This window comes from Priapulus caudatus, unplaced genomic scaffold (assembly GCF_000485595.1).
Source record: "Priapulus caudatus unplaced genomic scaffold, Priapulus_caudatus-5.0.1 Scaffold729, whole genome shotgun sequence".
NCBI lineage: Eukaryota > Metazoa > Priapulida > Priapulimorpha > Priapulimorphida > Priapulidae > Priapulus > Priapulus caudatus.
This window is the reverse complement of record NW_014577790.1, coordinates 89802-104001: the sequence shown is the minus strand read 5'-3', so window position 1 is coordinate 104001 and position 14200 is coordinate 89802. Positions and strand designations below refer to the sequence as shown.

Genomic DNA, 14200 nt, shown 5'->3' with positions numbered 1-14200 from the left:
TTGTTTGACACGGCTTATAGATACTGTCCTTATATGGACGGGTTTTACTGTGGTGCGCGCATCAGCTACTGCCAAGAGAGAAATGCCAAAAGTAGCCTTCATAAAGTAGCAGGTGTGACGCATCCGTTCTATAGAGGTCCCTACTAACTCAGGTCTGACTGTACGTATAATATACACACGTACTCGTACGCACGTACACGTGGTGATAAGAGCCCCGATATGCAGCTGCATTGACCTACCTTACCCACGACCACAAGTAATGACAATAAATAACTGTGTTAAAATATAAGCACACACAGTACATGGTGATAAGAGCCTGGGCCCGTGCGCTGAGGCGGCTGCATCTGACTCACGGCTCAGGCACACCACGAGTCTCGTATTGACCATAAGCCGTCACCGCCACGTACATCTATTGACATACCTCAGCCGGCCGTAGCACGTACTTCTATTGACATAGCCTTCAAGCCACGTACTCTAATTTGTACATGACGTCTCACTCCACGTACTCTACAATTAGACATACTGCTCAACCTCACGTACTCTATATCGACATTATCCTCACCCACGTACTCTATGACATACTTCACCCACTGTGTACTTCTCTTGATTCATATCGCTGCACCGCCACGACCTCTATTGACATACCTCAACCACCACTGGTACTCTATTGACGATCCCTCACCGCACGACGTACTTCTGAATTCGACCTACCTCATCCCCACGTACTCTATTTGAGCATAACCTGCACGCTTACGTACTTTCTATTGACATACCTAGTCAGCCCGCGGTACTCTATTGGACCTACTGCCTCACCACACGGTACATCTATTGAACTATCCTCAACACTACGCACTCTATATGACCCACCATACAACGCCTACTACTCTATTGACATATCCTCACCCACAATACTCTATTGATCATACCGTTCAACTCACACGTACTCATTATTGAGCATATCCTCAACCTCACGTAAAAACTTCTATTGACATACCTCACCCACGTACTCTAGTAGACATACCTCACGCAACGTACTCGTAATTTGGACATAACCTCAGCCGGCACGTATCTCTATTGAACAGCGTTTCGCGTACCTCACCCACTAAACTGCTATTGACATACTCACGCCACAGTACTCTATTGATCCTACCTCAACCACGGTACTCTATGAAGCATACTACGACCGCACGACTACTATTGACATACCTCCAACCACGTACCTATTGACACTTATCCTCGCCCACGTGACTCAGTTATTATTAACCTACCTCACCCACGTACTCTTACCATGACATCACCTCACCCCACGTAGCATCTCTCTCTCTCTCTCTCTCTCTCTCTCTCTGTCCTTCTCTTCCTCTTTCACTCACCTCCCTCTCTTTCTAATCGTCTCTCACGCTGCTACCTACTGCACGCATGAATCACCCACGTTGTGCTGCGACGCATTGCAGAGGATGACATCATGTCGGACGAAGCAGCGAGGGACCTCTCCTCCGATCTCAGCGACGCGACCACAGACAGCAGCGAGGGCGCCACCGTACCGGCCCGGCAGATGCCGTCGACGCCCATGTCCCCGACAGGGACTTCGCAAGGACTTCGCAGACGCCAGGCTGCGTCCGAGCAGGAAAAGATCGCGTGTCTGTGCGGCGCGGGAAACTGCAGGAAGTACTTGTATTGATGTCGTGCGCGCGCGACGCGTAGTGGGCGATTTCTCGCGGGCGCGGGTTAGCGCGTGGCGTCGTCGCTTCTCGCAGCCCCACTTGTTGCATTGAGAAGCTGTTTTGTAAACGCGGCAGGGGACCGGGCAGGGTTACAGTCGTCTCTATGGCAACATCATTCCTTCCTCAGATTACTACATTCGTCAGGTAAATACATTCATACATTCATGTTCCATCGAGCTCCGGGGGAAGTCGAAGTTTATCAAGCTTGCTATAGTTCGAAGATCGATTAAAAATCATGAAGCAAACGCTCGAAATTCGGAGCGATGCTGGTCGAATTGATTGTGGTCGACACTTTATTAATCGATAATTATTGGTGATCGATTTTGTTATCAATGAGAATTATCAATTTTGCAGAACGAATTGAAGAAATGAGGGTAAACTTGGTTATTTGGTATGTGAAGGTTCTGGAACAAGAATGTGGTAGTAGATGAATGGGAAGACGGAGTGAAGCAGTGATAGAGTGGCTTTGATACTCTTTGTATAAACTGTAATTTGAAATAGTTATATGTGTAAACACTTCAACTCAACTGGAGTTTGAATAATTATTACTATGAACTGGAATAAATGGATAAAACACGGACTAAACTAAGTAAATGGTGCAACACCCGCACGGAGAGCCACAGACTATAACGGATCTAATTAGCAGCTAATTACAGTCCGTTGCTAAATACACGGACTGCTAACGGACTGCCTGTTAACAATTATCAAATCTAGAGAATCGACGATTATTATGTTCATAGTACGTCGATTTCCATGACAACCTCATACCAGCAACAGAAGCTTTTGGCAGCAGCCGAATGTTAACAGGTATGCAGCTGCCACGCTCGCAGGGAAATCCACGTACTATGAGCGTAATAACCACGGACTCACGGAGATTTGATAATTGTTAACAGGCAGTCCGTTAGCAGTCCGCGTATTTAGCAACGGACTGTAATTAGCTACTAATTAGATCCGTAATTGTCCGTGGCTCTCCGTACGCGTTTTGCACCATTTATGTGCTTAGTCCGTGTTTTATCCGTTTATTCCAGTTCATAGTGTATTGTATAAATAGCAGCAAGAAGAATTTGTATATTCATACAGTTATTGCATAGTACGACACCGATATATGAATATAGTACAGACAAAATAATAGAAGGCGGTATAGAAAGTCGATTGACATCTACAGATATCAGTACCATTTGTTTGCTTTTTATCGAGGTAGCATTTTAGTCGAGCCATATGTATCCTACGCTAGTTAAATATAGATAGTCAAGTCTAAATCTTTTGTAAATCGGAATATATAAACAGTTTAGGCATGCTGGAGGATGGACCAGCAAGGAGCAAGGGTATTATTTTTCGTTTATGTGCTCTTTGTGTAATGTATCATTGGCACATTATGAACCATTTTTCCTAAAAATGTCTTTAGTTGTACTTTTATGTTTGTACTGGATTTTTATTTTCCTACTAATTCGTTTTATGTTTAGATAAATCGTTTTATTTCTTCTTAGTTCTTGTATATTTTCGCTCTGTATGTGTGAGTGTCGACATTGTCGTAAACAGTGCGGTGTGTGTGTGTGTGTGTGCGTGTGCGTGTGCGTGTGTGCGGGTGCGTGAGTGTGTGCGTGTGCGTGCGGGTGTGGTGTGAGTGCGTGTGTGAGTGTGAGTGTGCGTGTGTGCGTGTGCGCGTCTGTGCGTGTGCGTGCGTGTGTGTAGCAGGTGGTCCATGAGTTTGTCCTGTACTCTACAGCATTCATCGTCATCAAAGATTGTACGAATCGGAAAGGAAAGAAAATAAAGTTTAGTTTTTTTCAAGTACGAGAACGTTCTCCAGTTTTTCTCAATCTTTGCGAATCTTAGTGTATAGGAGAACCACGTCACTGCCCCATCATCACCTGCAGATATGGTCCTCATATTTCCACTGACTGGTATACCCATACTGGATGCAGATGGTGTCATTAGGTTCCTGTGCCATCACCATTGGCCGTCTGCTGCAAAGGGAAATAGTGTTCGCCAGGTTACAGGTGCACGAAACTGCAGGTACTAATCGTGTACCTAACCAATCGAGACCTGTAACCAATTACAAGTGACCTTTATTAACTTGCTTGTTTCCTATCCACCGACAGACCCACCCCCTGATTCGCTTGGGGTTAGCATCCATCCACCAATCGGCCCACCCTCACCCACTAAGAGCTTGTAAGGGTTGTAGCCATGTCATTTTTTATGTCGCGTCTCGCGTGTATTTATGTTAGGGTTTATTGTACATTTCGTAGACATGTTATATTATTTCGCTCGACGATCCAGGAGCGACAGCTATCTTTACGCCTTCCCCCCCCTGTCCTGTGAGGCGACGGCGTGGTGTATGACCTACCATGGCATGCCAGTAGAGCTTCTCCAGGCGTCTGACGTAGAGGTGCGTGGTGCACAGCGCGCGCTCCGGGGCCGCGTTGTACTCTCTGCTACTCGTGAAGCGCAGGCAGTCCCTCACAGGCAAGCACCCAGGACAGGACGATGTCGTCGTCGTCGTCGCCGCGTCTCCTCCGCCGCCGACGCGCCCGGCGCCACCTAGGGGAAGCTGCGGCGGTGTCGCGCGCAGCGTCGCCTGTCCACCGTCGCCCCTGTCGCCGTGCATCGCCTCGTGGGTAGCGCCACCTGGTGTCGCCCTCGTGTCGTGGGTAGCGCCAACTGGTGTCGCCCTCGTGTCGTGGGTAGCGCCACCTGGTGTCGCCCTCGTGTCGTGGGTAGCGCCACCTGGTGTCGCCCTCGTGTCGTGGGTGTTCATGCTGTCCAGCGTGTGCTGGACGTTCTGCAGGCGCGACAGCACCTCTCTGCTCCTGATGAGAGAACGCGCGCGATCACAGACTTCGCTCGTGCGGAAATCGCAGTCGCTTTTTTTTGTTCGAGAATTGACGTTCGCAAGTCAACGGAATTACATCACAATACGACGTTACGCCATTGTAATGTAATTATGGACAAGGATACTTACTAATGTATTAGTAGCTAATAATAGCCCGTGTTATCGTTAAACGTGTCGTCCGTGTATCCGTCGGTGAATACCCTGTTTCGTACTTTCGTGCTTTTCCCCGAGTATTTCATAGTTAACATGCCATGCTGTATGCTCGTGGGGACAGGTTCTGCAGGCTACCTGGACAGATCCACTATTCGTACGGCCTTATGTCCCACCGGAGCACCAAGAGGATAAGAAGCTGTATGGGGCTAGGATAGTGCATGTAGTATATTATATACCAACCAGTATTGATCACTCTCTGATAATTCGGAGCATTGTTTCATCGCCTCCCTGCAGGCAGTGTTATCACTGCCAGCTGCAATCGCGTGGGAACAGTGATTAGAAGCTGTTTCCAGTCTGCGCCACAACATCGCAAATACCACTACTGTATCCTTCGCTTTCTAACGAGAACTTAATTATAATGTATCAACCCGATCTAAGCCGAACATTGAGAATTCTGTCTGTGTCCGAGTGACTGAACGTGGTGCCTGTCAAAATCTCAACGTTTGTTAAACTCATGTGACTGCATCACCAGTTTGCATAAGATAAAGTGCCGAGCACTGTGCATATAAACAAAATCTACCAACGTCTCATGAATTCACCGAAACGATCCGAGTCTGTGAAAAGCTCCACGCTGTTCACGCCTACACAGTGCAGTATCTTACGCATACATACAGTCAGGAGTGTCATAATATACTAGACTAGATAATTATACATTGATGATATTATGACACTCCTGATACGGTTACCGGCATGCATATAAAAATCTACCAACGTCTCGTGAATTCACCGAAACAATCGAGTCTGTAAAAAGCTCCACACCATTCGTGTAGAGTCACAGACACAGACAGACACCCAGTAGAAACACAGTCCCCTCACACATACATACGGTTATCGGCTAGCTCTCCTGAGGGGGAAAAGCAGGTGTGGAGTAGAAACTGAGCAGTCCTGCTGAACTCCGGATCACCGGTCTCAGCAAGGCACTTTACAATCACCGGCACCCCGTGAGCGTCCACCGCTCTCTGTCTGTTCTCGTCTGTAAAGCGTCGATCGAAGGAACAGGACTAAGGCAACACTTATTATGTAAACTGCATCATCTCTACGATTGGTGCTAACAAAATTGCAAAGTAAGCAAAACAGATATAACACATAGCCTTGCTCCAAGTACTCTGTAATTTTTGGAATGCAAAATTATCAGCACATATATGTATCTATCTATTCATCCATCCATCTGTTTATCCATCCATCCGTCCGTCCGTCCGTCTGTCCGTCCAGCCATCCCATCCATCCATCCATCCATTCATCCATCCATCCATCCATCCATTCATATATATCTATCTCTCTCTATATATATTACATGCATGCACGCACGCACGCACGCACACAGACAGCAGTGACTCACCATTGTCATCAACCAGGTGGGCTAGAGTGAGAAGGAATTTCGTCTTGTGCGTGATGTCAGTCTCTGCAGACGGCTCAGCTAGCAGCTGGACTAGAGCTTCCACCACTCCCAGACTGCCAACAAGGATAGACCCTTGACCTGGCAGAACAAGACACTAATTATCCCTATATGAACCATTAAACATAATAATTAAACAACATAAATAAATATTGATATCATCATTGATTCCAATTCACTGGCAGATCGAAGAGAGGCATCGGGATCAAGGCCCATTTCAAATAAATACCAGGTAAAAAGTTAAAGAAATGCAGTGACATTGTAGAATCATTGTAAAACGTAAATGCGGCTTTCATCGCTGGTTTTCCCACAAAGATGGCGCCACTTACAGTAGTCTGTCACGCACGCGTCGATGGCGTTTGCTATGCAGGCAAGGATCTGCATGCTGCGTCCGCTACAGGACAGTTGTGATAGCCGTCTAAAGACACGGCCGAGCTCTTCGAGCGCACCACTGCTGCACATCTGTTCTTGGTTGTGAACTGTAGCGGAAATACGGTAACTTATCATTGCTCAATCATTTATATTATGGAATTTTCACTAATAAACGTACATTAATTAATGAGTTTCTCACGAGAAAATTAAGAATCTATTTGGGTTGACGCACTAATGGTTGGAATGAATGAATGAATGAACCAATTGGACTGGAAACATGTCATTTCAAATATCAGCAAAGGTGGCTTCACTTGGCAATGCATTCAAATCAATAACTTGCAAAAATTGGTTTTCTTTGTGCATGCAGTCTTGCTTTCAGAGAAAACTGGCAAGCCAAATGTGTACATCATCGGGTGGTATTTAAGCATACTGCTAGTCCCCTGACAAATCAATAATATCAATCAATATAATGGGGAAAATATTTCAGTAGATTGGCTTGTGGAAAATCAATTTCGACCCCCTGTATCACATTCATACAAACATATATAAAAAGATGCATATAAGTTTACATATAATCACACATCTTAAAAGCTGCTTTTTGTTCAATTTTAGTGAAGTCTATATAGGGTGGGCCAGTGTATAGTGCCTACCATTGCCAGCCACGCACTGGCCAGTGAGTGAAGCCAAGGCAGGAACCAGTGAATGTCTTTCATCGCCTCTGTCCGAGGCGACGACCAGCAGGTGAACAACCCTGGCGAGCACCATGCTACACAGACCCTGGTTCTGTTCTGCAAGCACAAACAAATTAACCTAGCTCTACCCATCTAGCCATACGGCTATACACACTAAAGCTAATACAAACCACACAGTGGAAAGCTACGAGCGTGTAAACATTAAATATGTGATAGAGTAACAAATAAGTTAAAACATTCCTAGAGAAATTTCTACCCTATTGAACAATTTCTTGTCCCAACCAGACCACACATTTAAGGGATGTTTTTGTGTGTGTGTATATGCAGGCAGCTAATACTTTTAACCTACCCTACATTTGTTCTCACTCTCCATTTCTTTATCCCTTACACACATGTAGCTTAATCGCTGTATATAGTGTCATTTGGCTCACCATTGCGTGGGTTGTTGAGGCAAGCAGAGATGGCACTGATGACGGCTCCCCAGAACTGAATGCGGGCTGCATCGAGGGACCAGCTGCCTCCAAGTCCGCACCTCTGCAGGATGCTGATCAAGGTCTGAAGGCAGCCGGAGGTCCTTACCAACATCTGTCCTTTTCCTGAAATACGAATACCTTTTCATATCTTTTCAGTACATGTATTTGTATTTGAATTACATCCGATAAAGATGTAATTTATGTCATCACTATTGAAACTGCATGCTTATTGGAGGGGAGTTGGCTAAATTAGCTAATCCTCATGCCAGCTAGTGGTGTAACGGTTAACCGCGGTTAACCGNATCTTGCGCCTACATTATTTTCTATTCTGCGACATTTTCAATTTCTTGTGTTGCGATCACAATAACTGAGCGCGTCTCGCGGTTCCTCACAAGATCAAAATTCGAAATTTAGATTGTCTCTCAACCCTATCGGGGCACGAATGATTTGGAAACAGTACGTTATTAAATAATGGCGCCACTATAGCTTCAAATTTGGGCTCAACACCTCTACACAATAGCGGTAAATTGTGCAAATTCAGCTACGCTAGCAAATATATGTAAACGAATATCAGTACCACGAAAGTGAGTGATTAGTGGTCATAATAAGCTGAGGAACGTATACACTTGCTTCTTTATTGGTGGCAAATTTTGATGAGAAAAATCGGTTAAAAATGCGGGATCGCTTCTTTATTGGTGGCAAATTTTGATGAGAAAAATCGGTTGAAAATGCGGGAATCGGGTGTGTAACTCTTGTGTTATTATCTACTCTTGATATTATCCATACGTATGCGTCCAGGAATCTGCGTAGGAAACTCCTACAAACCGGAAAAGAGCTGACATTGGCGAAATTGCAAGAGATTGATTGTGCCTATGAAGCTGTAGAGACTCAGTTGGAAGAAATGCGTCCAAATGACACTGTCCATAGAGTAATGGGTAAACCGCAAAGAGATAAACCGATTCAAGGTGACAAGGACTGAGTGTATCAGAAGACACCACAACCATCCCAAGGTGTGTATCTTATAGATGTGAACAAAGCGGACACTACGGCAAAGATGTAACTTGCCCTGGTAAAGACAAGAGGTGTAACAAGTACCAGAAAATTGACCACTTTTCGAAAGTTTGCAAATCCAAGCATGTGAATGCCGTGCATACAGATGTGAGTGAGCAGAATGAGGACAGCGGCGACCGAACAAGGGCATTTAAAACAGGTGACGCAAACACGGGGCGAATGAAAGTACATGTGGGTACACTGACCACTGCACATGTTGGTAGACTCGGGAGCCAGTGTCAACGTCATAGACAAAGAAACGTGGACTGATTTGAAAAGTCACGACGTCATTTGTGTCTCCAGTACTGCCACACCCGCCAAATCCCTTTTTGCATATGGGTGTTAGGAGCCACTGAAAACGATCGAAACATTTACATCTGAAATTTCAATAGGAGAACAAAAGTGTGAAGCGGTGTTGTGATCGACGCCAAGGGTATTCCCTTATTAGGTCTGGAAACGGTGACGTAGCTACAGGTCCTGAAGATACATAGAGACATAAACACGGTTGGTGTCTCAGATATCTCCAACACTCGGAGTTCGCTAATCCCGGAGATGAAGGCAAAACTTGAGACTTTTGAGTTTAAAGATGCATTAGAAAGGGTGGGCGAACTCAAAGGTCACCAGGTAAAGTTGAAAACTGATCCTTCGGTTAAACTGGTTGCTCAGCCTGTACGCCGAACACCATTCGGACTGAGGGAAAGAGTAGAGAAGAAAATAGGGGAACTCGTAGAGGCGGACATAATAGAGCCAGTCGAGGAACCGACAGAGTGGGTCAGTCCTACGGTAATAGTGCCGAAAGCGAACAACGACATAAGAATTTGTGTAGACATGAGACGCGTCAACCAGGCAGTAATGCGTGAACGTCACCCGATACCCACTACTGAAGAGCTGCTACAAGATATGAACAAAAGTAAGGTATTCTCGAAGTTCGATCTGAAATGGGGATATCATCAGTTAGAACTGCACCCAGACTCACGGAACCTTACAACATTTGTGACGCACGTAGGCCTATAGAGGTACCAGCGTTTAATGTTCGGAATTAACGTGGCATCCGAAATATTCCAGAACGAGATCCGCAAGGTGGTGCAGGGAATCCCCAGTGTCGCGAACAAGTCAGACGATATTATCGTGCACACAGAAACTGTAGAGGAACACTATGACAGTGTACGCAAGTTACTCGAGAGACTTAGAAACGCAGGCCTGACCGTGAATTGGCAGAAATGCGAGTTGTTCAAATCAGAGTTGGTATTTGATGGACACAAACTGTCAGACAAGGGAGTAAATCCGACACGGGAGAAAGTAAAAGCGGTCGCGGAAGCACGAGAACCCGCGAACATAAGCGAATTAAGAAGCTTTCTCGGTCTCGTGAACTACAGCGCCAGGTATATACCTAACTTCGCGATGGCTGCCGAACCACTGCGTAGACTGACTCGGAATGGCGAACCATTTGTGTTTGGCGAGGAACAGAGACAGTCATTCCAAGCTCTGAAAACACACTTGAGCAATGCCGAGCCTCTGTGCTACTTTGACGTACATGCAAAGACAAAAGTAATGGCGGACGCCAGCCCATATGGATTGGGAGCTGTCTTAGTGCAAGACCAAGGGGGAGAGCCAATTGTCATTGCATACGCAAGCCGTAGTCTGAGTGCAGTGGAGAGACGCTATTCACAGACAGAGCGAGAAGCTCTGGCCCTTGTATGGGCGTGCGAGAAATTCCATTCATACGTGTATGGTGTGAAATTCGACTTGGTGACAGACCACAAGCCGTTAGAGGTAATCTACTCATCAAAGACAAAACCATGTGCTCGGATCGAGAGATGGGTCCTCCGTCTACAACTGTATGAGTTCCGAGTTGTACACGTGGCCGGAACTAAGATGATAGCAGACCCGCTTTCGCGTCTGTTGAAAACAGATGAGGCACCCGACGCAAACCTGTGGAAAGAGGCGGAAGAATATGTAAGATTCGTCGCAACCGAAGCAACTCCCAGGGCCATGACCACAGGAGAAGCCGAGAACTGACACACGTTCGAAAATGCATCGAGACGGGTGAGTGGGGAAACCCGCCAAATATTTACCTGTGTGTGAGGAACTGTTCACCATTGGTCAAATCCTGATGCGAGGGACCAAAATAGTAAACCCGGTAGAGTTGCGTCAAAAGGTCACTGCCATTGCTCATGAAGGTCATGTGGGGATGTCCGGCACAAAACTACGGCTCTGCACAAAAGTGTGGTGGCCAGGTCTCGACAAGGATGTAGAGAAATTTGTCCGAGCCTGCAGTGGATGTCAGCTAGTGGCTAGACCGACACCACCGGAACCAGTATTGCCAACCGAACTGCCACCCGGAAAGTGGCAAGACTTAGCCATCGACCTACTAGGACCGATGCCGACAGGAGAATATATATTTGTTGACGTAGATTACTACTCCAGATACTATGAAGCGGAGCCCACGACATCAGCGACCGTGAAGCGCATGATCGAGCTGTTAAGTAAGATGTTTGCAAGTCACGGACTACCGTTCACCATCACCAGCGACAACGGACCACAGTTTAGAGCAGAGAAATTCGGTGAATTCTTGTCAGAGAACAACATAATCCATCGAAAGGTCACGCCAGTGTGGGCACAGGCGAATGGTGAAGTGGAACGCCAAAACTGCTCCATGTTGAAAAGCATGAAGATCGCGCATGCTGAAGGCAAAAACTGGCGAACAGAGCTAGTGACATACCTCCGATCTTATCGCAGGACTCCGCACAGCGTTACTGGAAAACCGCCAGGCGACTTGTTTTTCAGCAGAGCAATTCGGATGAAACTTCCAGAACTCTGTCAATTCTTGTCGAACGACGGAGCAATGAGGGACAGACTGGGAGAAGAAGATTGGAGGCAAAATCTACGCCGACACCAGGAGAAACGCTAGGGAGAGCGACATAGCACCGGGTGACACCGTATTGGTCAGGCAGAGGAAAGTCGATAAACTTACCACAGACTTCAGACCCGACCAGTACAGCGTTGTGGAGAAAAAAGGAAACAGCGCTGTGATCGAGTCACCACAAAACGTGATATACAAACGAAACATCACAGAGGTGAAGAAATTCGTCACACCAGATGAGGGCACGCCGTCCCTACCGAAAACGTTGTACCGACTAAGGGCCGACGCGGAACAAAGCCGACCATCCAGGCAACGAAAGGCTCCAGACCGCTATGGAGAGTGGGTGTTTGCTGTGCTGTCCCCCAGTGACATTTGACTGTCCATGTGATAAGTGCTATTGGCCAGTGACAATTAATCCAACCGCAATCACAGCTTTGACTGGTGTCACGGGCAGAATAATCCCTGAGCAAAGCTTAGACTTAGGCAGTCTACCTACAGTCTATGACTATTGTTTACTCAAAATGTTTATAGTATGTATTTCATGCATTCAAGTAACAAATTGTGTGTATTGACATGTTACGTGTCGTGCTACCTAGTCAGAGCATGTTACAGAATGACTAACAAGAAGTTATCTTGTGTTTACGTTTAATTACTTTGTGTTACAAGGTCAGAGTTGCTAAGACTGATCAGAGTAAATTGCGCAGAGACTGTTGTGCTTAAAGTGTACCACGGGCTGCTGTAACAGTTATTATGGACACGTCGTGTGACTGTAAAATCACAGTTTGTCTTATACCGGAACGGTAATTGTGTTTGATTATGCCTCTAAGATCTATATACAGCACATATAGTATTTCTTATCCGAGAAAAGGAGAGATGTAGTATTCTGCTATCAGACGATGACTGCTCTAATTGTTATGTTCAAACAGTTGCATTGTGGGGTCGGGGCTGTGAGAATAAATGCCTGACCAGCGAGCAGTTATTACAGTTGCGTGTTTATATCGCTCCTGGGATTAGGAACATATAACAACTAGACAGAGTGCACTCACGGAGTGCATACCTCCACCAGCGACATACGCCATACGCTGCGGCTTGCTGACTCGCTGGCTGGCTGGCTAATATCGATCGCGCGAACACACAAACACACGAACACACGAGAGCGAAAACATAACCTCCTCCAACTCCGTTGGGCTGAGGTAATTAGTAGCAATTACTAAGCATTCACATTGTGCAAATTACTTCATTTATTGCAATGCAAGCTCTTATCAGCGTATGGGTTATTATTCTCTTCCATAGGTTTGCTTTGCAAGCTACAAGTACATTCTGATGCCCGTGCACTCTCCATGCCACTGGGCCATGCTCGTTGCTAACGTGGATGCCCTCACGTTGGGAGTCCTGGACTCATTGGGGCATGACAACCGTGGGCAAGAGTTCCTAGCAGACTGGCAGTAAGTAGTGTTGATATACTGTGTAAACGTATGCTTGTAGTTTCGTTTCATTGTACAGAGTGATTCCGGTATTTACATGTACCCGTCAGTCCCATAATGCATGGCGTTGTACTAAAGGCATTCGGAGTAAACATGGCGTAAAGATTTCACTCGGCATCTGTGTTTGTCCTGTTATTTGTTGAACCTACACGTTATCAACAAGTAGATTCCTGATAAACAGCGGCATACATACGAAGAGAGATGTGAAATAAGCCGGTTTTGACATTGGTATCCTATTTATTGACACATACGAAATACGTGTTTCCTGGATATCAGTTTATCAAAATGTGAAAACCTCGAATTTCATATTGAGATTCTAAAATGTTAGGTTGAAGAGAAGAACCATTTAATTGATATCTCGCTAAAGGGTGTCCTACAAAAGTATTTTCCCGTGGTATCACATCGTTACCAGTCATTGACCAGTTTTCCTTAATGATCAAGCTTCGCCAACATCTGCCAAATTTTGGTCTCTCGATAACTTTTAGTATATCCGTAAATTCTGTCACAAATATCTTTGTGACATGGATTAACTTCATGTCACATCAATGAAGCGAGCTTAACTGGTGGCCGGACAAGAATCTAGTCAAATTCTTCATCGCCATCTGACTTCCATGCCAAATTTCCAACTAAAAGAGTAATACTAGATGGCACAGTATGTCCAGTGAAATAACCAAAATTCCACTACTGCAGCAAGCTATATTTTCATCCTATAAAAACCAAAACACTGATAAAGTTGTGGTTGGAGGTACACGAGGTACTATATATATCTATATCCTACATATCAGATGCGTACGGAGGGTAAGCCAGTGACCGACAAATAATAGAGAGAAGCAACATGCAGCGGATGTGTGAACCTGGAGATAGCATCGTGGTAGACAAGGGTTTCAACATCCAGGACTTATTTATTTCATCAAATGTTTACATAAACATTACACAATTCTTCAAAAATAAGAACCGTCTCTCTACATCAATAATTTTAAGACAGAATGAAAGTGTCAATGACACTGTAGCTCACCACAAAAAAAATGACAGAAATGAGTGAATGAGAAGAAGTCCCATTATATACTCTTGATAATTATATGTGTAATTTTTCATGTGAAAAT

At 45.5% G+C, this 14200-nt stretch overlaps 1 protein-coding gene and 1 long non-coding RNA gene across 2 annotated transcripts; both read right to left on the bottom strand.

The window, feature by feature from the left end:
- Positions 1-2907: 2907 nt before the first annotated feature.
- Positions 2908-4226, bottom strand: LOC106813134. The gene is made up of 2 exons (XR_001394431.1): positions 4069-4226; positions 2908-3688 (listed from the first exon to the last, which is right to left on the bottom strand). It is a non-coding gene; the product is annotated as an uncharacterized LOC106813134 (long non-coding RNA).
- Positions 4227-4262: 36 nt separating this feature from the next.
- LOC106813131 (telomere repeats-binding bouquet formation protein 1-like) lies at positions 4263-8999 on the bottom strand. Its single transcript, XM_014817193.1, has 9 exons — positions 8957-8999; positions 7659-7823; positions 7186-7323; positions 6493-6642; positions 6107-6244; positions 5594-5740; positions 4948-5020; positions 4416-4531; positions 4263-4315 (listed from the first exon to the last, which is right to left on the bottom strand). Exons 1-9 carry the CDS (start codon positions 8997-8999, stop codon positions 4263-4265), a joined length of 1023 nt encoding a protein of 340 aa, XP_014672679.1.
- Positions 9000-14200: the final 5201 nt, after the last annotated feature.